The following is a 25,126-nucleotide window of genomic DNA, read 5'->3' as shown; positions in this document are numbered from 1 at the left end:
CTTCAGAAAACTATTAACTGTAATGTACTGTCTGCTGAGTCAGAAGAAAAGTGAAAGGAGAACCAGTACATTTATAGAGGGAGGCAAGCAGAAGAAAAATAGAGTGGAGAGACACGTAACTCAACCACTCTTTATGTGGTCATATAAACACAACAGACAGTGGTAAAATCCAGAAAACAAAATTAAAGTAACAATTATTGTAAAACCAAAAGAATGCAAAGCAATGACTTTACCCTATAATTCCTACTGGCTGCACTATACCCACGGCATACTTCAACCACACTTGTCTAGCTCACTGCTAAGTTAGAAACATGGATGTAATTATAGTTGTTGGCTTTTGACTCTGTCTATAAACCATGCAGAGATAAACTGCTATTAGTGAACATACCAACTCCATATAATTGTGTTTTGACATTATAGGTAAAAACAGTGAGAAGGAAAACTAACCACAGCAATTATAAACAGCATGCTCAAGGGCACGTCAGGTCACTTATGACCTTGACTAAACTGTTGTAATCCCTAAGCTGTGTTTCACACGTTCAGATGTACATGCGTGCATGCAGGCAAACACTCCACACCTGTCTTTTTAGGGAAATGAATTTAGTAAACACAAAAACTACCAAATGACATGTACATAAATACTCAAAGGGATATAAAATACATGCTGTATGGATCAGATATCTGTACTTATAAAAAAAATCTCATTATATTTTAAAAAGCCCAATGCAAATTTTAGAAGAAACGTTTTGTAGTAAGTGTTCATTCTAAAAATATTCTATTTTGCAGCTGTATCTACTCAGGGGAAAAGAAGAATTGAGGAGATTGGATTCAGTATTAAAACTTCTGCTACTGTACACATTGGGTTTAGGTTACATTATTTGGGGGTAAAGCTTAGATGCTTAAACCATCTACTTACACTGATAACATTTCTGCAATAATTATCCAACTATTTATCTCATTTCATTGGCTGCAGACAGACCTATTACATCCATTCCTTTTCTTTTTATAATTGCCAATCTTCTCCTTCCCCACCAAAGTGGTTCCAAAAGGTATCAAGAGGACATCAAGAGTAAATATCATTTAAGCATGCTAGTCTGAAATAAAATTCAGTAATGTCCTCATTGACTTTTCTCTAAAATACAAAATTATTTGTACCACCAGCAACAATATAAATGTGAAAATCACAATAATGTTTTACTATACATGGTGGCCCACTGTGCAGAGGTCCAACCCATAAGTGATGTGGTTTCTTATGAGATTATTCATAGAAACATGATCTTTAGAACGTGCTAATGTCCGTAAAATAATCTCATTTATTTGCATATTTCTTAAAAGTGTGCACAGCTTTTCTCATGTGCTTTTATTTGGGCTTCTTGATAATCTGATCAAGTAGGCAAGAGTATTTGCTCTCTTAATAGATCAGAAAACAAGTTCCTGAAGGTGGATTGATTTGCCCAAAACCACGGGACTAATGGAGCCAAGCAGCCAGGGGAGGTCCTCGTGTGGGGCTCCATAATCTGAATACTCAGGTTCAAACCGCTGTTCCTGCTCTTACCCACCACTGTGCAAACCTAGGACATGAATGAACCTCTCTTGCCTGAGTATTTTGGTTTCCAATGAGAAGACGATGATGATGACAGTGATGGCGTCCACGTGACGTACTTGTGAGAGTTCAATATGACGTGCTATCCAAGGCACTTATTGCAGTGCCCTGGCATACCGTAAGTGCTTAATAAATAAGAGCTGTTATTATTGTAACTGCCACCTTAGAGCTGGGTAAGATAATTCTGACGTGGTTAAAAGATTAAATAAACCACCACATAAATATCAAACCCAGAGATTAAAGTCTGGCACAGGCTCTAAAAGAAACCTAATTGACATAACTAAATATCACTGCAATTCTTAATTAGGGGGTCTTGGAGAATGAGCCACATTGACTCTTCTTAAAGATTTTCTAATAAAATGTTCATTGATTTATGTCATCCCGCCACTCACTAGGCACAGGTTTAAGACATTTAGATTAATCTGAGAAAAAAAAAACTATACAAATTAAAACTGTGGTAAAATGGCAACAGTGCACTAGTGTCTGTACCCACTTTATCTTGGGGATCAAAGTTCCCCTGTTGAAACTGCCACATTCCAGCCTGGACAGAATAGTTTCTGTGTAACTAACTGGCAAGTCTAGCATCTTGACTGAGAGTTCACAGTTAAGGGCTTTAACATAATGTCTTTGAGGACAATGAAGTCCTCATTCAGGGCAAGAGTGATCCCAATAGTTCAGGGCTGCACAAGCTTAAGTCGATTCAGCCCGGGGCCTTTACTACTCTTTTTATAAGGCATCTCTAAAGGGAAACAGAAGGAATAAGAAGACAAAAGTATCTATATTCGTGTTTGGAGGGGGCAAATACATAAAGTCAATATGTTTATTTTTTTAAGATTTTCCTTGTTTATTTGCGAGAGAAACAGAGAGAGCACAAGCAGAGGGAAGGGCAGAGGAGAAGGGAGAAGCAGACTCCCCACTAAACAGGGAGCCCAACAGTGGGGCTCGATCCCAGGACCCTGAGATCACCACCTGAACCAAAGGCAGCTGCTTAACTGACTGACTGAGCTACCCTGGCGCCCTAAAGTCAATATGTTTAAATGTTTTGTGCCAGCACCTAGGAACACCAGAGGAAGTTGTGTCCCTTGTTGCTCACTGAGGGTCAGAAGAGTGGGGCCTGTGGAACAAACCAATGCATATCCAGGCTAGTAGAAAGAATACTTACAATGGACAGAAAAAAGAAACCATATAGTTACTTCCTCCTCTAGGCAGGACCACACTGAGACTTGGGGACAGTTCTTTAACTCTGCTTCAGCATACATTTACGACAGAATGCAAGTTACATCCCTTGAAAATAAAAAAAATACCCTTAAAAAAGACATTATTTTATTTGAAGATGATTGAAGAACAAGCTTTTAAATAGATACAGTGAAGTTGGGGATATGAAATGGGAAAGGGCCAATCCCGGGTTCAAACCTTAGCTCTGTCACTTACCAGACATCTGACTCAAGATTTCTTCAACACATTTAACCTCAATTTCTTTACCTACCAAATGCTGATAATAAATCCTACTTCTTTGGGTATCTATAATGATTACATTAAATAATTCAGGTGGCACACAGGACATTCTCAACATGCTACAGTTATTTTTTATTAGTACTACTCTGACTACCAATTATTATTGCTAAAATAATAAAGCAGTAATAATGAGAGGGATCTCTGTCTTTCTGAAGACAAAGGGGAGTTATTGCTGGATCTCTCCATCATACCTGTCTCCCTAACATTCTTGTCTTAATTAAGAAGGAAATCAATCCACTGAACCAAAAAAGTGAATGAAACATGACAGGGATGAAGGAGTTTCTGTCCTGTACACCGTAGAATGATTTACAAATCTCAGAACCTCTGATCTAAATAATCCACAAAGCAAGCATCCAAAATTCAAATAGAGTCCTGAGTCTGAAAAAATTCAAAAAGAAATTATTATGGAAATCAAAATATATGTCCTTTGTTTATGTCATCACAGATAGATCTCAGAGTACATTTACTTAGGTGTAAGCAGGTATCAATAAATCTCAGAAAAAAATAGCCTACCTTTTCTAAAAAATAAGAAAAACAGAAGAAAAATATTCCAAGACCTCTAAGAAAAACCATTAATTTAGCACGGTATGAGTGGAATAGGGAGGGGTTTATCATAGATCAATCATAAGGACCATGATGCCTATTCTTGAAGATTTGGATTACTATGTATGGCTCTTGACTTGCTAATCCTCTCTTTAATACTGTTTTATTTTCCCTACGTATCCTTTGTAATCTACACAATAAACACATCCAATTTCAGGATCTCATACAAAAGCACAATAGAATAGGGGAAACAACAAATGAGAAAGACTGCTTAGTTTCAGACAAAAGATTAGCTTGGAAACCACTATAACTTTACTTTGTATATCAGAATTAATAAATCAAAATTTGAAAGAAACAACTTACAAGTCCAAGATAACAAATGATCGTTTCAAGCCTTTTTAAAATGTGTGAATAAGTTAAAACGAGCTTATCTTTATAGAATGCAGAGATTATCCTCACTATGTAGTATTTTCTGTTATTTCTTCTACCATACTATGGATAGAGTCACTTCACTAACTAGAAGTTAGGGTTAAGAAAGAGCTCCAGGGGCAAACTACAAGAGTTCAAAGTTGGGCCTCACTCGAATGCAGAGTTTTCACTTGTCAAAGGACAGTAAGGTAGATACTTCATATGGTTACTGAGGATTAAACAAGTCACAAAGATAAAACTCTCAAAGCAATCCTGATACACAGTAAGTGCTCACTGAATGTCAGCTGGATAACTATGTATTAAAAAATACTGTGGAAAATCACCACAGCCTAGAAAATCCAACCCATCTTTACTCAAATTCTGGACTGAGCACCTTACAAGGCATTATCGATGCCTTCGATGTCACCATACAAATAAAGACTTTTCCAAGTCTTTAACTCATTTAGCCCTACAAAAACCTCTTAGGGTTGTTAGTATCTTCATTTTCAACATTAAGAAATAGAGCCATGGAGACCTTAAATCTTAAAACACTTGCTGAAAGTCATACGGCTAAAAATGATAAAAAAAAGAAAAAACTGGGTTTCAGACTTTAGTACTCCTGATTCCAACTTGATAACACTGTTTTTTTTCATGGCTCCTTCCAGCAAGTTCCAACTCTGCATTCCTAGTTAACTTCCTCTGGTGATAGTCACCCCTCAGACTGACATGTTAGTTGCAAAACCAGCGACCGATCTGCTGACGTCTGAGGAGTTGGAGAAATTATTAGGTTATGTACCCCCAATGCCACATTCTCTTCTTGCTTGTTCCATCTATTGTAATCACCATCACAAAGTCCGTGTACTCACTACTCCCTCAAGCTTCACTAGAGTTCTTCACTTACTCACTTCTGAACAGCATGGTGCTAATGCTGCTCAGAGCCAGAGCAATGGCTTCAGTTAGGAGCTAGGCCAGAGTTCAGAAAGGCATCCTGACACATTTCCAGTTCCCTGCAAGAAAAGCTATAAGCTACAAGATGTCATAGAGCATACGCGGTATTACCATATGTACCCTACAAAAATATTTCTTGTCACACAGATGAATAAATTACATTTGTTCATCAGAATAACCCATTCTCATGATCTATTTCCTTAGAAACTATCACAAGTTTTCTGAAGTCATTCCTCAGAAGGTGTTTGTATCCTCACTGCCATTATTCTCTACACAAAGTAGTTATTAAGCATCTAATGGCAGTGCTTTCCAGTGAAGAAAAAAAGAAACATAAACATCAGATCCTTTTTAAATGGTCTTTCCCTACCGTAATGTCAGCAAAATTCCTGTCTTCTCTATATTGTAATTCCAGTAACTGGCACACAATATTTCAGTGCCTGAAATATTGTAAGAATTCAGCTAATACCTGTCTAATGACTAAACAAGCTATGTGTAGGGCAGCCCAGGTAGCTCATCGATTTAGCGCCGCCTTCAGCCCAGGGCATGATCCTGGAAACCTGGGATGGAGTCCTACATTGGGGTCCCTGCATGGAGCCTGTTTCTCCCTCTGCCTGTGTCTCAGCCTCTCTCTCTCTCTTTCTCTCTCTCTCTCTGTGTCTCTCATGAAAAAATAAATAAAATCTTTAAAAAAAAATTTTTTAAATAAACAACCTATGTGTAGATAAAATGGCTCTGAAATGCCATCATGAAATGGCACACAGAAACAGATCTCTTTTTACATTTCATTGATCATAATCTTGCTACCTCTGCACATCAGAATCAACATTCAACTAAACAATCAACACTGTATATACCCTTATGGAGAATAAAGAGAAGTATGAAAAAAGAGAAGACCTGATCACTGCCCTCTAAGAACTTACATTCACTTTGCATTTGTCTGAGGAGACGAGGGAAACATAGAGAAACAGAATCTCACACATTGGATTCAATTCTATCTTTAAGAGTTAAGCCTGATAACCTTTAAAATTTGAAAGCTACTTTAAAAGAGCTAAATATAGCAATAGTCAAAGAATTACGAGAGTTTTCCTTTTATATTTTTTTCTCTTATTATCTATGAGGAAACACTATACTCTGTTATAGATATCGTTTACAGAGACAAAAAATATATTGGGAAAATTCAACATATAAAGCCAGGGGTTATTTTATTGTTGGGTAGGTCGCTATTATCAATCCATTGCTTTTAGTAACAAAAGTATAAATTTGCATCAGAACAGCTACTTTAGCTCAACAATAAAACACATCTTATTCCACTGAACCAATTCTTTTTTCTTTCTACTGAGTTGGGGAGCTACTCCTTATTTTAAAAATAAATAATAATAATAATAATAATAATAATAATAGTTACGTAAACTGGACACAAAATTTAATTCAGTGAACTTCAGAATATTTTTTTCAGAATAATTTTTAAATAAAACACTTTTTGGAGAATATTCTGCTTTCCAGATTTTTTTTGCCTGCCTATAGAATTACCTTCTCAATTCTAAAATACCTAAAATGAATCATTAGATATATGACATATATTCTCATTTTTCAATCAAGATTATAATTAAAAACAATAAAAAACACAAGACTTAATTTAAAAAGCTATTATATAAAACATTTTTAAACAATGTATATAAAATTACATTGAAATCTAAGAGCTTGGCCATACATAAAAATAATTTAGATATTAGAATTCAATTCACTAGCCACGCTAAAATAAAAAAAGAGAGATGAAGCAATCAAAGCCATTTAGTATTGAGTATCTCAGCAACTTGGTTAAAGCTCTCTATCTGAATTTTCTTCTACTAATAAACCTTTTAAACAAAATGCCAAATTTGTTGCCCAAAACCCCACAAAAATATACCCATCTCAGCACAGTATCTATCATTGCCAAACAATTCATTTATATAAGAGGTAGGTCCTTGGTTATCTGTTTCATTATTTTATTTTTGTTACATAACCCCTGAGAAAACCCTGCTGAAGAATCACCTCCTCTCTGTGACCTTTCCTTTACACTCCCACAGGGTCTCCTCCCAGAGAGCTCAGCAAATCTATCTATATATAGTAGTTGGTTAGACCATTAGTTAGTTACATGCTTATTCCAATATCTGGCATTTTTCTTTCTCATAAACACTGCAGTGATCATTATCCTTTCTTTTCTACTTATAAATTATTTGGGAGAGGACATCTATATTTTCACTGTTTTTTTTCTAATCCCTTAAGAAACTGAAGGTGCTCAGCACAGAGCTCCTACTCAATAAACACATTTTTCAACCATTTTCCCCTTTTTGTTCTACCAAGCATTCTGTACTTTCTTTGAAAGACAAATTTTGGGACTCCTGGGTAGCTCAGTGGTTGGGCGTCTGCCTTCTTCTGCCCAGGGCATGATCCACAGTCCCGGGATCGAGTACCACATCAGGCTCCTTGCATGGAGCCTGCTTCTCCCTCTGCCTCTGTCTGTGCCTCTTTCTCTCTGTGTTTCTCATGAATAAATAAATAAAATCTTTAAAAAAAAATAAAGGCAAATTTTAATAAATTCATATATGTCTACTTCCCTGACTATATGATATATATAGAATATTAATCACATATCAAAATAAAAAGAAATAATATACCATATATTTGTGTATATACACACACTTTGGAAAAAGTTAATGAATGCTAAAATGAATAAAATGATAAAATGAATAAAATTTTTTCAGTACTTAACATATATTATCAATGAAATTATTTTTTAAAATTATGTAACATTTTTAATGAGTAAGAAAAAATTATTCTTCAGAGAAAAATCTTACAAAAAATACAGAGATACTTCTTCTAAACTTTTTGCGGGACAATAATTCAGTGTTAATGGAGACATAAAGGAGAAAAATTATATATCACCATTCAAGCCCATGAAAAGGTTTGGGATTTTAAAGTGTTGGTTTCCTGCATAAATACTATTTTGCCTCAAGCGTTCCCTGCTAGGCAACAGTTATGGGTATGTTCCCTTTTGTTTCTGATAATGTATATGTCTGGGATTTCCTCATAACCCAAATGAAAGGCCTTATGAATAACAGGCAATATAGTAAAGTATACTAGATTCTAAGAAGACACTTATACAGGAATCCAGAGTGTCTGTATGCTCCTAGGAAATGCTGTTTCCTTATGTCACCTGCAAATACTGAAATGAGCATCATGACATGCTACAGTTCAACACTGTTCACTTCTTTAGGGGTCAATTCACTGAGCAAGTACATTTTAATTTTGCCACATTAGTATTTTTTTTCTTCCCACTTTTGCCATAGTGTCATCCCTAACTGACCGCTCTGCTCCATGGAGGGAGATCAAGTCTTCCTGAATCCTCACCAGAGGTGGTGAACATTCACTCACTGAACAATAAGTACTCAGGACCTACTTCGTGGTGGCCCCACACCAGCTTCTGGGGAAATCAGAGCAATTGACTTCAAGCATCTTACTGAGGAGCCACATAATGACAGGCACAGTGCTTAGCACCTCACAAGCACCTTTCTGGGTCACCCTCACAACTGCCAAGTAAAGTAGGTGCCCACTCAGGAGCTCAGGAAGCCCCGAATCTTAGAAAACAGAACTCATCTGCCCAGTCACATAGTGACTAGTAGTAAGACAAACATTTAAACCTGCAGCTTGGTCCCAGAACATGCTATATTGCTAATATGGACACTACGTTTCCCACGTTATTATTGTACTCATTCTTGGCATTTAAAGAATACACAAGGTGGGGAAGACAGAACTTCTACGGGGGCCAATGGACCAACTGCCAGTGGAGATACAAAAAGAAACAAAACGAGTCTCAGTAAAAAGTAGATTTTCCCAGTGTGAGGAATTTCCTTCAAATTATTTCAGTAACACTTACCTGATTTGCCCATAACATTCTATATTCAATTTAAGTAATCCATATTTATTTATTTAACAAATAAAGATTATCTATTTCATTGCGTGCTCCCAAAACATTTCCATTGATTCTGGTGTCATGCTCTTGTACAACAGCCATCTCTTATTTATCTATTTTTCCACCTATAATTGTGCCTTTTAAACATGCTTTCAGCTGGGGATCCCTGGGTGGCTCAATGGTTTAGCGCCTGCTTTCAGCCCGGGGGGTGATCCTGGAGTCCCGGGATTGAGTCCCACACCGGGCTCCCTGCATGGAGCCTGCTTCTCCCTCTGCCTGTGTCTCTGCTTCTTTGTCTCTCATGAATAAATAAATAAAATCTAAAAAATAAAAAAAAATAAAAAATAGACATGCTTTCAAGCTTTCTCTATAAAATATCAAACTAGAAGCTAGCTACTGGAAGTAACTGATATTAAACTTTTTCTAATACTACTAATGTCTCTGCTTCAATTTATTAATCTCTGCTATATTCAGGGGTAACTTGATATACATAAGCACATTACAGGACACTCATAAGACAATTTAATTTGCAGAGAAATCTTTTATGTTATAAAAAATTCTTACCTTAGCAAAAAGATTCACTGAAAGTTTCCTTTTAAAATTGAATTCCCTTGTGAATTTAATGTGTTTTGGTTTCTAAAAATTAAACTAAGAAAAAATCCTTAGAAACATCTCTTCAATAAAAGAAGGTATTTGGATGTTTGTTTTAAACTTGAAAAAGAGCGCAATTTTTTCAGCTACGATGAGAGACATATACCACACAAAGGAAAATGGAAGTATAGCAATTATCAAGATAATCTGAAAATTGTAGACATCCAGGAAGCAGAGCTTAAACCAATTCATTGCCAGTTCCCACTTTTTCTTCCAATATCTAACTTCCAAAAATCAGTTTTTCTTAGAAGCAATCTCAAACATGACCTATAATATGACTGGAAATCTGGCAATACATTTTTAATGGATCCTCTCTGTTTTCCAACCAGTATCCAATCCTTATTAGCTGACCATAGCTTAAGAAATATTTTCTATGCACTGAAAAAAGAAAGGTAGTCATACTCATGAGGACCATGGCTGCAGAATGACATCATTAAAATATATCCTACGAAAAGATATGAAATAAAAAAATGGGACTCTTAAATCAACTGATTTCAGTAAGTTACAAATGATAATACTAAGACTTGTAATCATGATTTCCCCCTAAGTTCCTTTCAAAAAAAAAAAAAAACTCTGCTGCTATGTTCACAAAATAATACTTTTCACTATTTATGCTTATTTATGTCCTTATAGCAGTAAAACTAACACAAACAACCAAAGTGGCTTTCGGCCTCTCTTAGACTCAGTACCCACAGCCGTAAAGTGAGGAGGTCTCTAGAGATTCCCACAGCTCTAAACTTCTGTGAGTTAAAGACCTCTTTCTTAAAAAAAAAAAAAAAAGCAAGCTTTTTATCTAGATTAAACCAAATGATCTGACTACTGGACTTTGAATTGAGCAACATGAAAGTGTTACTCAATTGGCAAGTTACACATTTTCAACTTCTTTTTAATAAATAAAATGTATTAAAACCCCAAATTTAACAAGAGTATGCTAAACTTTACTAAATATTGCTTAACATGGAGGGGATATCCCTCTGCCAAGGTAACCAGAAGCCAAATTCCTAAGATGCCAGAGCTAAGAGGGATAGTAGGAGTCCTATAACCAATACTCTCTCATGACAGAGAGAGAAACAGAGTCCCTGAGAGGCCCAAAATCTCCATGGTACTTGCAAGTAGTAGGGCTACCATTTGTCTTCTCTTCCTCTTCAGCATGCTGCTTCAGTCACTAAGTGGCATATAATGTAACTCTACATCAGTAAACAAAAAAATAGAAGGAAGTAATTCCATTACCAGGTCACTAAATAACTTAGAGCCTAATTTTTCTTTTTTTCATTTTTTAATGCAAAGACATTATGTTCAGAAACTTACAGTTCAAAGTACATTAAGGAAAACCATGTCCATATGCAGATATGTCTTCTCCCATATGCATCTTAAGAAAATAGCAAACAACAACAAAAAAAATAACTTATCATCAGCCCCTAGAAAACAAAAACTGAAATTAAAAGAAAGAATGGAGTAAATCTAAATTGTATATTTTCATTCCTTCTAAAAGGATTAAATAACAGAATTCTAAATGGTTTGTTTGTACTTTCCATGCAATATGTAGATTAACCATGAAATTCTGTTTGGGACACTTTGACATCTGTTTTCAGTGCATTACAATGAAATCTGGGGACTTGATACATACATTTGCTGTAATAAAACTGTCACTAATCAGTGTTTTCCAAAATATTGCCCATAACTATTACTATTCAGTAGTCTCATTTGCATGATCTAATATTGTTGCTACATCATGTTTTTCCCTGACAATGTGTTCGCTGGTCCCAGGCACATGGTCTAATATGGTTGCAAACCACTCAATACATTCAGTACCTCCATAGTTTCTCTGTACAGTCGCACACAATTTGTCCTAGAAGTGAACTAACCCTTCATCCTTCACCAAATATTTCCCCTGGAACTGGTACACCCAAGGCTGAATTCACATCCTTGGTGTGACAAACTCAACAATAAAATAGCCCACACTGAGGAGGAAATTATGCCTCGTGGGGCTTCTACAACAGAAGATGTAACATAACCCTATCTCAGAAGTCCCTTCAATGAATCTGTAATAATGCTGTGTGAAAGCAGAGTCTGCTGTTAACTTAAACCATTTCTACGAAACACAGAATAAGACTGGACCAGACTTTAAAATTGAGTCCATTTCATTTTCTTTGGGATCAGTAAGTAGCCATATCAATGCAAGTACCAAGAAAAAAACAGCTCACAAGGTGTTAAACTCAACCTCTTGGATAGTGGATCGAAATGTTCCCATTTCATACTGCATATACCTCGTGTGTCATGTACAAAACTTGGATCTCAAGCGGAAAGTGATTCTGAAAGCCCACACATTGTATTCACCAAAACACAAAAACTTACCAAAAACAATTTGTCTACCTATCCTGATTGTAAATGAATTCCATATTTTATCAGTACTTGGAATCAAACCCTATTATAATTTCATTTTGTCCTCCCATGAACTCATCTTAAACCCGAAATATGTTTCTCTATACACATGTTTTATATTATAAAATGTTGGATACCAAAAGCAGATTAATTTTAGGCCCTAATGCTATGTTTGTTAGTACTAAGAAGTCATTCCAAATGTTCCAAAAGGGATTAATGTAGTATAACAAGTCTATTTAATTATTGTAAGACCAGTGATCCTCATATTACTATAAGCAGCTTTTCCCTTATTTGGAGACTGTAAATAGAACAGATATTGTTACATGATAACCCTAAGTCTTATCCAAAAATATTAATACTTTACCATCAGAAAATTTAAAGAAATATGTTAGCATCTCCAGGAGGCTATGAAAGGCAACCAGTATTTAAGAAGCACGAACCATACATGCCTTCCTATTTTAGGTCTACACCAACTTTAAATCCTAAGTGCAAACAAAGCTTTTCCAAGGCCTTAGAAAGATAAAATACCAAATCCTTCTGCCATCAACAACAATCCATTTTACATACGTTGAAAAATTTTGGATAGAATTTGCTTCATGTACTAAAATATATGTTTTTTTTTTTAATTTTCGTGTATCCCACAAACAGAAGAATAGCAACTAAATACCAGGTATGTTCTCAAAAAGAAAACACATGACACCGATTATTTAAAATTATGTGCCAGAATCCAAACAAGCTAATCAATGTTCTGATTCTGCTTGCTGCATGTCCCAGTTATCCTTTAACTGATGAACAAACAGTGAGACAGCTTTTCCTACTAACTCCTGGCTAGAACTCCCAGGTATCATCATCATAGAATGCTTCATGTAAGAATTTTCTTTTTTTTTGTACAGCACTAATGTGACATGTGAGTTTAAGCACTTCTCTGGTAGAGACTGTGGGTATGGTGAATCTCTCCACTTTCCAAACCCACTCTGCAGAGCGAGGGAGAAGAGCAAGCCTCCGGCCATGGACAACAAGGACCGTGACGAGCTCCCTGCAGATCTGGCCCACAAAAGTGGCTTCAGGACCACAAGGATCCAGCCACCCAGAGCCACTAAAGTCAAACACTGATCCCAAATCTAGCATGAGAAGAAGGGAATGTTTGAACCCCCTCTCAGTTGGCTCAGTGTTGTTCTTAGTAAAAGTGAAATCACTTTAAGTAAGAAATAGGAACTTTTTTCCTCTGGAGATCATTTAATTTTCTTAACACCATAAAAAGGATAAACGGGGAAGACTGACTTAAAGGAGAGGCACTAGATGGTAATAAAGTCAAAACAATTCATGGAACTAATTAAACGTTTTGAGTTTTGACTCAACTTGGGGTCATTTCTGAACAACACACTGTCAGATTTAGAGTCTAAAAACCAGCAGCATGTTCTTCGACAAGAACAATCCAGTCTAGCCACATATCATCACGTCTGTCCAACCAAATTTAAAACTTAAGTGTAGTTCTCCCAAATGTTGGCAATTTAATTTTTTGGTAAATAAAAGTCTTAGGCTTTTACTGGAATGCAATGAATTACAAGTCTTGCTAGGACACCCTTCATTTGATATCAAAGTTGAGTTATTTATTCAGAGAGCTGCTAATAAAATTATTTTAGTCCTTCCTTTGAAATATTCCTAGTTTGATCAAGAAGTTACTTCTCTGGCAAATCTGGTATAAAGGATTGCTAAACTGTACAGTGATCCTAACTTAAGTAGATTTTAAAACCATATACAACTAGCTAACTTCCTCTGCCTACATTCAGAGGTTTTACCAACAAATATCTATTCGCATCACTGTCATCAGAGACTTCAATTTTCTCTTGGGAATGTCTCATCACCTGATATGTAAAAACTAATTATGACCTCTTCCTTCAACCTCCAATCACTCCTCCCCAACATCAGCCTCGCTCCTCTGCATTTATCTTTATGCTATGTTCCTTTATAACGAGTAATAATGGCTATTTATAACACTACTGCTTTTGCTTACATGAATTATTTCATTTAATCCCAAAACAGTCTTGTAAAGTAGACATTTTAATCCCCATTTTACAAAACAGAAAAACCAAAGCACATGGAGCTGAACTGGCTTGACCAAGGTCACAAAGCTGATAAAGGGTAGAACCAAGAGCAAATCCCTAAATGTCAGATGTGTGCACTTACTTTCTATGTTGGAAAAAAATCTAAAACGGCCAGAAGAAGGGAGCTGTGTTCAACTCCAAAAGCAATCCCAAATTCAAAGGCTGGCATAGTATTTTAAATTTCATTATATTTGCTCTCCAATCTATGAAGAAACCATCCTTAAGTAGTTCCTGCAAGACCTAAGCCCTACCTTTCTCTTTTTTCTTTTTTTTCCAACTTCACTTTTCCTCTTCAACTCTCTGGAGCGTACTCCCAAGCACGCACACGCACCCACGCACACACACGCGCAGCAACATCCACCAATTACCTATGGTCCAGGAACATAACCTCTTTGAACCCGAGAGATTGTTCTAAATTCTTTCAGTGGAGGAACTGAGGTTGTCTTCAAGAAGAAGTAATAGACATTTCTGAAATTCTCAGGGGCTGGTCGCTGTTTTCCAACCACAGTCCCACTGCATCTGTCCCATTAGCCCTCTAACCACATCCAAACCCCACTCTACGTTGGCTCTACCACTGAGGGAGCCAACGAGTGAGCACAAAGTCAAGAGAGATGCATGTCTTTGAGTCTAGACTGGTTTTTATAGAACAGAGAGAAAGAAACTAAGGCTCTTTCGTAAAATCAGATTCAGTGTATTTCATACTCTCTTTCTTGAACCCCTGGGATGCTGGATTACCAACACAATTAATGCTGAGAGGCATTTAAATTCCTTGATCTTGTGAACATTGGGGGGGGGGGGGGGGATAGTTTAAAAAAACAGCCCCCCCCCCGCCAAAAAAAAGAGAAGTAAAGTAAAATACTCTCACCTGCCATTTTTAGATATTCTTTAAAATGGGAATAGAAAAATCTAGTGCTTTTCTCCCAAGGTTCTAGTGCCTGTGCCACATTGTCTCTCATCTGTCAGTGTATCCACACACATGTATAAACAGTATGCGGCATACAAGTAAGGAAATGCACATTCTAACTTAAACTTCCTTTTTTCCACTAATAATTTAAAAATAAAATGTAACAGCTTGGATTTTAAATATTTAATCTGGCAAATATAGGAAAAATCATGAACTACAATGTCATATTTGGCAAAGAAAAATTTGGTAGGATAAAAATATCTGTGTTTTAACATTTTAGAAGGCATTTCCAATATTTTAAAAATAAAACTATTTCACTGCTTCAGAAGAGAACAGAGGTAAAACTCCATTTTTGCATATGGGTCTTCATAAAGAATAGAAAAACAATTTTTGTATTCATTAAAATAAATATTTAATTTCATATGCTGGCAAAAGTCCCCACAGAAATAAAAACTTCAAATCTACTAAAGGTTCACTACTATATATTGGGACTTAGCTATTTAAGTCACAAAGAATAGGCTTCCTCTAAAACTATAAACTGACGTGTAAGGTGGAATACATAAAGTTACAACATGACTGATTTTTTCTTAAATTTTGTCTTGTCCTACATGGTTAGTACAAGGCTTTTTCCAAAACTGGGCAAAGATTTATAGGGTGAAGTTTAAATGTCAGTTGTTTTAGGACTTACATATTGGTAACCAAAAGCATAACTAAATTTATCGCTTTTACCCTATGTAATGACAATAAAATATTTTTATTGTAACAGCTGAAAATGTTGAAAAGCAATTATTGAGGAAATCATAAATATAAAAAGCTGAAAAGTCGACCTCAGAAGAGTGGGGAAAAGGAAATTGTGATATGCATCATCATAAAACACGGAAACTGAAAATCTAAGCAGAAGGAATTCAAATCCCTCCAAATGCCAGAATACTATCCCCCACCTCTTGTAGCAAGGAGGGCTGCAAATTTGTCCCCATCACTGTCAGCAAACAAAAGAAAGTCACTTCTACAGCCAGACCATGTCAAACAGAAGACATAGCTACTGCAGAGGGACGCCTTGAATCCACTGGGGTGTAAAGTCAGGGCTGGGGCTTTTTGTCAGCTATTACCATAAAAGAATAAGAGGAAACAGTGACATTACTGCACAATAGAAAGGTCAAACAGCTTGCAGCCATTTCGTGACCCAGACAAGTCAAGGTCAAAGGATTCAGGTAGCAACTTAGCCAGGGCATAAGTTACAGCACAAATGAATTGTTTTAACACATCAGCTTTGGTCAATTAAACCTAACAAGGCAAGTTGCATCACGTAGCAGGGTTCCTGACACCAAGGCCAGAAGCTGAGACCGACCTCATAAAACAAGGCTTTTAACATAGCATAGCAAATTTAAGGTAATCCATCCAGAAACTGCAGATGTCAGAATAATAAAATACAAGTTGTCCTAAGCAGGCACATTTTTCACACTTTAGATTTCACTAATAGAGGGGTATAGACTTCATATTGACATACTAGTGTTATTAACATAGGCATAAAGGTAATCCCCTACTCACAAGAGTTACAGAATACACCCCACTTCAAATAACTTTCTTAACATCTGTGCTCATGATTAGATTTTTGTCCTAAGCTCTGCCATTCCCTGTTAACAGTGATGCATTTTTCCATGTATTTTTTTTCAATGGGAGTTTTGAAAAATCAAGTTTTTAAAGGAATCTTCAGCTTCACTCAGTATCAGAATATATATTAGGGTCACTGAATATTAACTGACACTTGTTAAATGCTTCTGTGTTGTTTTGTGGGAGATGTGTGTATTTTAAAATTTAATTGAATACCATTTATTAGGGTCTTCTATTTTGAGAAACAGAGTTAGAGCTAACCAGAAATTTTAAACTACATAAACTCAGAATAAAGAATTTTTTCAAGGGCAATTCTTTCTTTCTTTTTTGCACTTGTTTAAACAAATCCCATTTTCAAATGATTTGTGCTTCATCCATAACTTACTACATGCTCTGAACTGCCTTAAAATGGGATTCCGAAAATATACAACCTCCAGGCAACTCTCAGCTAGTAAAATTACTTCATCCATCACCCCATATTTTCAATTATATAGTCCTTATTCAGAGTTCTTTAATTTGTCTGTGATTCATCAATGCTGTCCTGTTTAAACTATCATCATAAAAGAGAGAATGTGTGTTTCTAAGTGTTTTATTATAAACAATATATTTATGCACAAGAAGAGCTTGCATTCCTATCTCAGAACATTGCTGATGTACATTTTAGGGATTTTTTTTTTTTTGCAATGTGTGGCCTTCAATTCAGCCTCAAGGTCTTTCCACCTCATTGGTTAATTGCTAGCCATTTCTTCCAATTTTCTGAATAATATAACAACCCAAAGCCCAGCCATTCAAGTCCCATTAGCCTCACATCCTGTACCGTTCAGTCTAATACAAGCTAATCCCACGGACTCACTCCTCACTACACGCACTTCGTTTTCACAAGTTCTCTGCAGTCTGATGATTTATCCTCTATGCCAAATCCTCACAACTGAATTCAGTTAAATTAACCACATCGCGTAATTAGAGTTCAAGGACCCAAGAATGTTCTTTAAAATGAGATGACATACCACGTTGCCACAGAAAAGCGCACATGATTCAGAGGAAGCTCCCCTCTTGCTATGCTTGGCGCTGAGGCACGCTGTTGTAATCACTCCGGCTTCCCATCGCATAACCACTAGTCCTTGAGATTTCTAAAATTATTCCTCCTCCACAAGGATGGAGGGAAAAAAGTTGGAAAACTTTGCTCTGAACATTACGTTGGCTAATCACTGGCTCTGCCACAGCACAGAACAAAAACGCCTCAAGTGTCTCAAGTTCTGCTTTCAACTTCCAACTAGAAAATGCTATTCTTTCCCAGGCTGAAGAGAAATTTCTACCCCAAAAGCGAGTTGCATGGTAAGGGATCCCCCCAGACTGTGCCCCCATCATTTTAGATATTTAATGATCTCCCGTCTCAGAAAGTTTTTCCTATGCTATTTCCACTCTCTGTAACCCTACACTTCCAACAAAGCAATAATTATTCCTTTAATTATAAAGTCAGTTATCATACAAGCCACTGGGATGCCAGAAGTGAAAACTTACTTATCTCAACTTTTAAGAATTCCAGAGAATTCTGACTCAGCCTTGCATTGGGTCGGTCCCTGCCTCGTCAGGTGCTGAAATCCTAACAGGTCAGCAGAGATGTGAAGGGCCAAACAGTGTCGTTACAGGGTTTTTTTTTTTTAAGCCCACTGGCCTGGCTTTTCAGTTCAATCAAGCATAATGAACGTATATTAGGAGAAAGGCTTTACTAAGTCCGATATCTTGGATTGTTTCAAGTAGTAATGCCAAATTTGAAAGGAAAAAGTTAAGGGAGGATTAAAACTTGAATTTCCTTTTAGCGATCCCCTCCTAAGTTCCAAATTTACGGAAAAACAACTAAGCAAAGAAGAGATCCTACCCACTCTCTGTTACCTCCATGCGTGGAAATACTCCCTATGTACCACTTTGGGAAATAGCAACTTTAAAGAACTTAGGCTGTGGCCAGAGATGGCCTCCCTAAGTGGCCCTGCCCAGCTCCCAGGCCCATGCTGAGTCTGTCAAAGAGTCACCTTTGGGAAACCCAACCACCATCTCCTGTCTCTGCAGTCCATAGTTCCTCAAAAACTTCCATTATTCCTGAATAATGAACAAAGTTTTCATTCTTTTACACATGGAGTCACTATACCCCACAAGAGGCATAGTGCACTAAATTTGCAAATCCAAACCCATCATCTAGGTGAATATTTTTTATTATAAAATGTGGACTGCTGTGTATGGAGAGTGGGGAGGAGGGTAGAAGGTGGAAGGGATGCCTAATGCTGTCAGTAGGATATTTTTCCAACTGTGCTGCCCCAAGACAGTGGGTCACTATATATTTTTTTTTAATGTTTGGAATCATAATTGATGTAACAAACAAGCCTCTCCCTTCTCTCTCTCTCTCTCTCTCTCTCTGTCTCATTCCCTCTCTGTCTCTCTCCACTTTCCCTTTGAAAAGTGAAATCATATTAACAGCAATGCAAGAGCTTAGTTTGCCATATCAGAACACAGATGCCAAGCTTCCCCAGCTGGCAACTGGGGCCTCTGCGTTTAACTCTTGAATTGTCTGGCAGAGCTATCTTAATGGCAGGGACATCATGGCAGAGAGGGTGAGCTTCTGGCCCCCTAGACTCTGTTTTCTTCTTATCAGTGAGAAAATGGCTAAGTATCTTATCTTACAATATATGTTCCCACAAAGGTCTCATTAAGCCTAGGAACAAGACATGCCAGTAAGAGCTATTCTTTATCTGGTGAATTGTGTGTGAGCCAGAATGCAAACAAATGTGCACTGGAGTTCATGAGTTCAGTCAAGGACAGGATGCTAGATGGGAAAACTTAACAGTGTTCCCCTAAATCAAACGTGCACACAAACTTTATGCTCTCTGAGCCCTTCACAGTGCCAGCACACCAGATCACCCTAAAGAGCAGCCTCATTTTAACAAATTACGAAATCTTAGTTTTTCCCCAAAATGGGAAATACCTGCAAATGAAGTGAAATTTATTAAAATGTTAAAATCCGCTGTCAACTTGCAAACAATTATCGACATACGCTTTTCATAAAGAAATAATGGTTACCCAAAAGGATTCTAAAAGTCAGTAACTGAGGGAGGAAAATAATTCTTAGCATTTGCTTCCTCACTAATGATATGTGACAACCGGGAAGGATTTTATTTCAAAAACAGTAACAACGATTACAGCCTCCCCTGTAAACAAGTCACATTTTTCACAACGTCAAAATGTACTTCAATTATCATAACACTTAACAATAAAATAACGAAAGTTGCCATCCAGCAGTGGATCATGACTTTAAGGGTTCCCCAAGGCTACAGGAAACTCCTCCTTGAGAAGAGCCATGAGCCATGAGAGGTTCCTGGACTCTCTTCAGTATCCGAAACATGTTTAATAGGAGTGCAAAGTACGGGCCAAAAATCAGTTAGGCTGACTTAGTTTAAACTCTAATCTGTTCAGTTCAGGACAACAGTTACTATCTCTTGAGATCTTTAAACTTCTTGTGTGTTTTGAGCTTTGTCTTCAAAACCCTTCCCTGCCTCAGAGAAAGCCCAGTCCCCCCTCCATCCCCCACCCCCACCCCCACCCCCTGTTCAGACAGGACACAGCCTGGACTCAAGGCCTCCCATAGGCCAGACTTCCTTCTCTGCAGCCCTTTGGGTAGGACTGCTAATCCTTCTTATTAATTAACGAGATAATGGTGGTTAACCGGAAAGCAATATTAATGCTAACTATCTAGGAAACGTCAACCAAAATTATTTTAGCCTTTTGGCTGGTTTTCCTGGTGTGCAGAACGGTGCACTGAGAAGCCGGCAACATTCTGATGCATAAGTAAGGAATTCAGGAACGAAGGATTTGTATCAGACCTGAACACATAGGTTTCCTCATGAAGGTTTGCTTGTTTTTGTTTTTGTTTTTGTTTTTAACATTTACCCTGTTCCACATTACTAACTAGAAAGATAAGTTAGATCTTTTCAACATGTTACTGTAAAATATGGAAGGGTGGAAACCGAGTTAACGACAAATGGCATAAAAAATAAGCAGTGATGTGACTGCAAACCAGAGTCAGTCATAATGAATGCATTATATATCCCTACATTCAGCCAGTCCTCCACACCCTCACTGCACACCCGGCATCCTACAGCACACTTATGTCCCAGGAAGGTGTCCTGTGCAAGGCGTGCCTGGTTTTTGTTTTGTTTTGTTTTGCTTTGCTTTCCTAAATGCAATAACAAAGACAATATGGGGAATAGGTACCACCTGCCCAAGAATCATTGGACATCTTTAACATCTTTGGGAAAATGGAGGCCACTTTAGAGCTATTTTTTTTCCCCTCTAATCTAACACAGCCTTAAAAAAAAAAAAACACCTAAAAAATAAAAAGGAAGGGTTTTATATTAGCTAAGGTTTGCTGCAGCAAACAAGCAAGCAGCTTTCATTCAGGGATTGTCAAAAACTTTCCAGTGTGCCCACTGCAATGCGGATGCCAACCAACGAATCAAAGGCATTCAGCAACTAGACAAAGAGGGTCTGATGCCAACCTCGGTGCCACTGGCAACCATTATTGGCATCAAGCACAGTGTCTGCCTTTTTTTTCCCCCTCGCCTGGCACTTCACAAACAAAATGGCGGTTCTTGTAGCAACGGAACACCGAAGCGCAGCCCTCTGAATCAGTAACGTCAAATGATTTTATGGATTTAAACGCAGTTACTCCCACATGATGTGTATATCTGAGGTAAAGTGGGGGGCTTATATAATTTTATAAATGACTGTATTGAACATGACCCTTTATAATGTGGAGAAATAGAAAAAAATGGACTAAATTGCGGTCAATCGGGCTATATGCACAGAAGAAGCTGAATAACAAAGAGATTTAGCTTTAAAGAAAATACTGCCTTGTGGCCATGTGATGCAAAGGTCTAATGAACTATATATCAAAAGTGATTTCAAAATGCATAAATTTTTCCCCAAACCATATCAGATGCAGATGTAGAACTAGAGCTTGTGTCAAAGCTCTAGTAACTCTTTCCACATTTCAAAAAAGATGAGGCTGCTGGGCATGAAGGAAAAAAAAAAAAAAAAGAAGAAGAAGAAGAAGTGTGGGTTGAACCAAAAGGGAAAAAGGGAAAAAGAAAAGCATAGGAAGTTGGCCAACAATGGAACTTTATTATATGTTGGTCTTTATTTCATCCTCCAGAAGAGATGCAGTTTGTGATCTTGTATAAATAACCAAGAGGACTATTGACATTTCTAGATCTGGAAATTGTCAATATATTGTAACATCACTCCACACTGCAATGCGGATGCCAACTAACAAATCACAGGCATCCTGAGCTAAACAAAGAGGGTCTGATGCCAATCCTGGTGCCAGTGGCAACCATCTTTGGCATTCTCTCTGTTCTTTCTCATGTTTTCCTCCCAGTCGTTTAGAAGTGGGGAGACAGAGAAAAAGGGGGGGAAAGGTAATTTTGTTGCTCATTCTGTTGTAAACATTACAGTTTTCACTTCTTATTTTTCTTTCATGCTTTTCTTCATACTTCTTTGCCTGATTTATAAAACCGACTTAAGTGGGTTTTCATGTACTTAGAGGAGAAATAAAGTCTTGATGGGAAATAGGCAGCACTTTGATTGACTACAGACTTATCTTTGTAAATGTCTTCTCCAATCAATTGCACTGCAAAACAACATAATTAACCTACATTTGACCAATAAAAAAAAAAAAAAGATAGAAATTTTGAAAAAAGGAAAACACAAAAGCATCCTGATATGACTTATTCAAAGAAAGAGCCAACAGATGTTAAGAAGAGATGATGCACGGGCAGGAAGGAGAGGATACAACTTAGATGTACAGGATAAAACAATGAAAGCTTTTTATGATAGAGACTCAAAACAACGACAAAATCAATGTTTTATCTGAAAACATGGTCTCCAGGAGTTGCTTCATGATTATCATGGCCAATGGTGGGATGCAGAAGGCATTAATGCATTTTTCTTTCTTCAATCTATCTCCACAAATCCAAAGGATATGTTCTTTATTGTCAGTTCATCAACCAAGAGAGTTGGCTGCCTGCCCTGGGAGTGAATGTACATGCTTGCACACCTCAAGGGCTAGCCTTCAAGCTAGTTAAAATGTGAGCAGCAGTGAAGTGGTTGCAAATCTTGCCTCCCTGCACTAAAAAAGTTGCATGACCCACTTTTTAAAACTTTACTTCCAGCCTTGACTTTCACAACACACTTGCAACACATTCACAATCAATCCAACACATATATACAGCCCACCTTAGGATGTCACCTCCTAGACAGCTGTCAATCAAATTAAGTGTCATGTGTTAATGAGCCTTTATTTTAGGACACACAGGGTGAAAAAATATTTTTCCCTAAAGCATAATTACTTGGACTTGAATTCTTAAATGCATGGTTATGGCAAATGCAATGTTTCAAAAAAAAAAAGTAATAGTTTCAAATATATCATGTCCAGCATCTTATTTAAAATCAAACTAAAAAGGTTTAAATGACATTTAAGCATATCTCTAAAAGTGTATCAAGAAATTATAAAGACAAAAGGCACATAACAAGTACCTAGATATCTGGTCAAAAGAATAATTTTGAGATTTTATTTTTTCTGGGTGATAATAAAGTTCATACCAAGTTACTGAATCCCGCATTTATATAATAAACATCAGATAACCCGTCTGCCACCTGACTATCTGCAGGCCATTTCCCTACCACCAGGCCAAGTTAGGAAATGACCCCACCATCTGTGGCGGATCAAACTTCAGTCCACTTTTGGTATGCTGCTTTTTAAAATGATGTTTTAATTCGGACTATTGCTAATACGTGAGAATCTATATCTTGACACATTTATTTGAAAAAAAGAAATTCTCACTTACTTAATGGAAAATATAAAATAATAATAAAGAAACATATTTCATGAACTCAAAAAATACTCAGCAAAAGTATCCCCTATTTTTGACTCATCCAGGCAACATTTATACGACTGTCTTTATCAAGTATTTTTTAATAGGTATGGTATGTGGTTTCTGCATTCTTTTTGAGATTTATTTTAAACCAGTGTAACCAGTCCACTTTCGTTCTGTAAGAAGAGCTGCAACTTTTGTCCTCAGTAAGTTTTATGAATTCACATTCAAGTAAACTAATGATATTAAGTATTCCCAAATCACGCTGGAAAAATATTATAACATAAATTATTTAAACAAGAACTGTAATCCATGTCATCTATGGCGAATATTACACAATCAAAGGTAGGTGTTGATAGAAATATTTAAATTAAATAAATCTGGGTCTCCGTAAGATACGCTTTCTGATACTGGCTATCTCGAGCATTTTGTAATAGGAAACGTTAGGTCTTTTTTCAGTGCAACAGGACTAGATGCGTGAACAAAGTTCATCTACCCTGTTAGTTAAGAGGCCAATACATAGATTATTAAAAAGCGATCTGACTCTGCATAAATAAAGTTACATTTTCAAATTGAGAAAAGATGAGTAGATGCAAGGAATGTAGCCAAGGACAAAGAAGTGAATTGTAATAAACTGTACTTTGCAGACCATTCTGTGTCTTTGAAAAGGTATATTATTTCAAAGACATTTGAAAACGCATCTCTTTGTGGTCTTTTGCAAAATACCCATGCCTATCTGAGTATGAAAGCTCCATGTCTATGTCCATGGCTGGCACATGGCAGTGGACATGGGAGGAGAAGAGAGCCAGCCACTCTACCCAGAGTGGGTGAAGGAGATCTAGGGGCCTCGAGGACCATCCAACCCAAGCCAGATATTCCGTATAAGGGGTTTGTGGGCAGTGTTTGCCGTACCAGAAGAAAGAACAATCTGCTCCTACCTTGCTCCTGCACGTAGTATGCCAAAAACAAATCAAGCTCCTTAACTGATACTGTGATATGATGTGGCTGGACACAAAGTGCTGGGTTTGTGCAATGTGGGGATTTCATGAGCCGCTCTCCATCGGTACTTTCCAAGGGGATGCCTTTGAACAGGATCACCATGACTAGATCCAGACGCCAGACTTTGTCTGCCTGTCGCAGGCAGTCGATTCTCCTAATCTTACCCTTCTGGTCGGGATTGGATAAGACACAGCACGGGTGCTTCTTGCCAGTCACGGTGAGCACAAAGTCCTCTCGGTACTCCTGGCGGATGTCTTTGCGCAGTTTGGCCAGGAGCCTGGATGCCCACTTCTGTTTGATTTCAGGCTTTTCGCTGAGAAGCTCATCTTTGACTGCTCTTTCTTCATCCTTTGACATTCGCTTCTCGTGCTTTTTAAAGTACTTGCGTTTCCGAGCCTGCAGGTTGAACCAAGTGTAGGCGATTGCACGGACGTGTGGAAGTAGTGCCTCGATGAATGGGTGAAATTCATCCTGTGGAAGATGAAGAGGGGGGAGGAAGGAGATATACACAGTCAGCTTAGTTTTAAAGGCTCAAAAAAAATAAATAAATAAAACTATAATCCCTTCCCAATTCCCTACAAA

The 25,126-nt window shown here is 37.3% G+C and overlaps 1 protein-coding gene across 18 annotated transcripts in view; it reads right to left on the bottom strand.

Annotated features, from left to right (window-relative positions):
* Positions 1–25,126, bottom strand: part of NFIB (nuclear factor I B) — a 438,092-nt gene that overhangs the window by 203,025 nt on the left and 209,941 nt on the right. For all 18 annotated transcript variants that reach the window (XM_072728257.1, XM_072728256.1, XM_072728261.1 and 15 more), the window contains exon 2: positions 24,484–25,015. In XM_072728257.1, coding sequence (XP_072584358.1) covers positions 24,484–25,015 — 532 coding nt within the window. The remainder of the gene's footprint in view (positions 1–24,483; positions 25,016–25,126) is intronic.

Source organism: Vulpes vulpes, chromosome 12 (assembly GCF_048418805.1).
Source record: "Vulpes vulpes isolate BD-2025 chromosome 12, VulVul3, whole genome shotgun sequence".
NCBI lineage: Eukaryota > Metazoa > Chordata > Mammalia > Carnivora > Canidae > Vulpes > Vulpes vulpes.
Note: the sequence above shows the minus strand (reverse complement) of the source record. Positions and strands in the feature narration are given on the sequence as shown.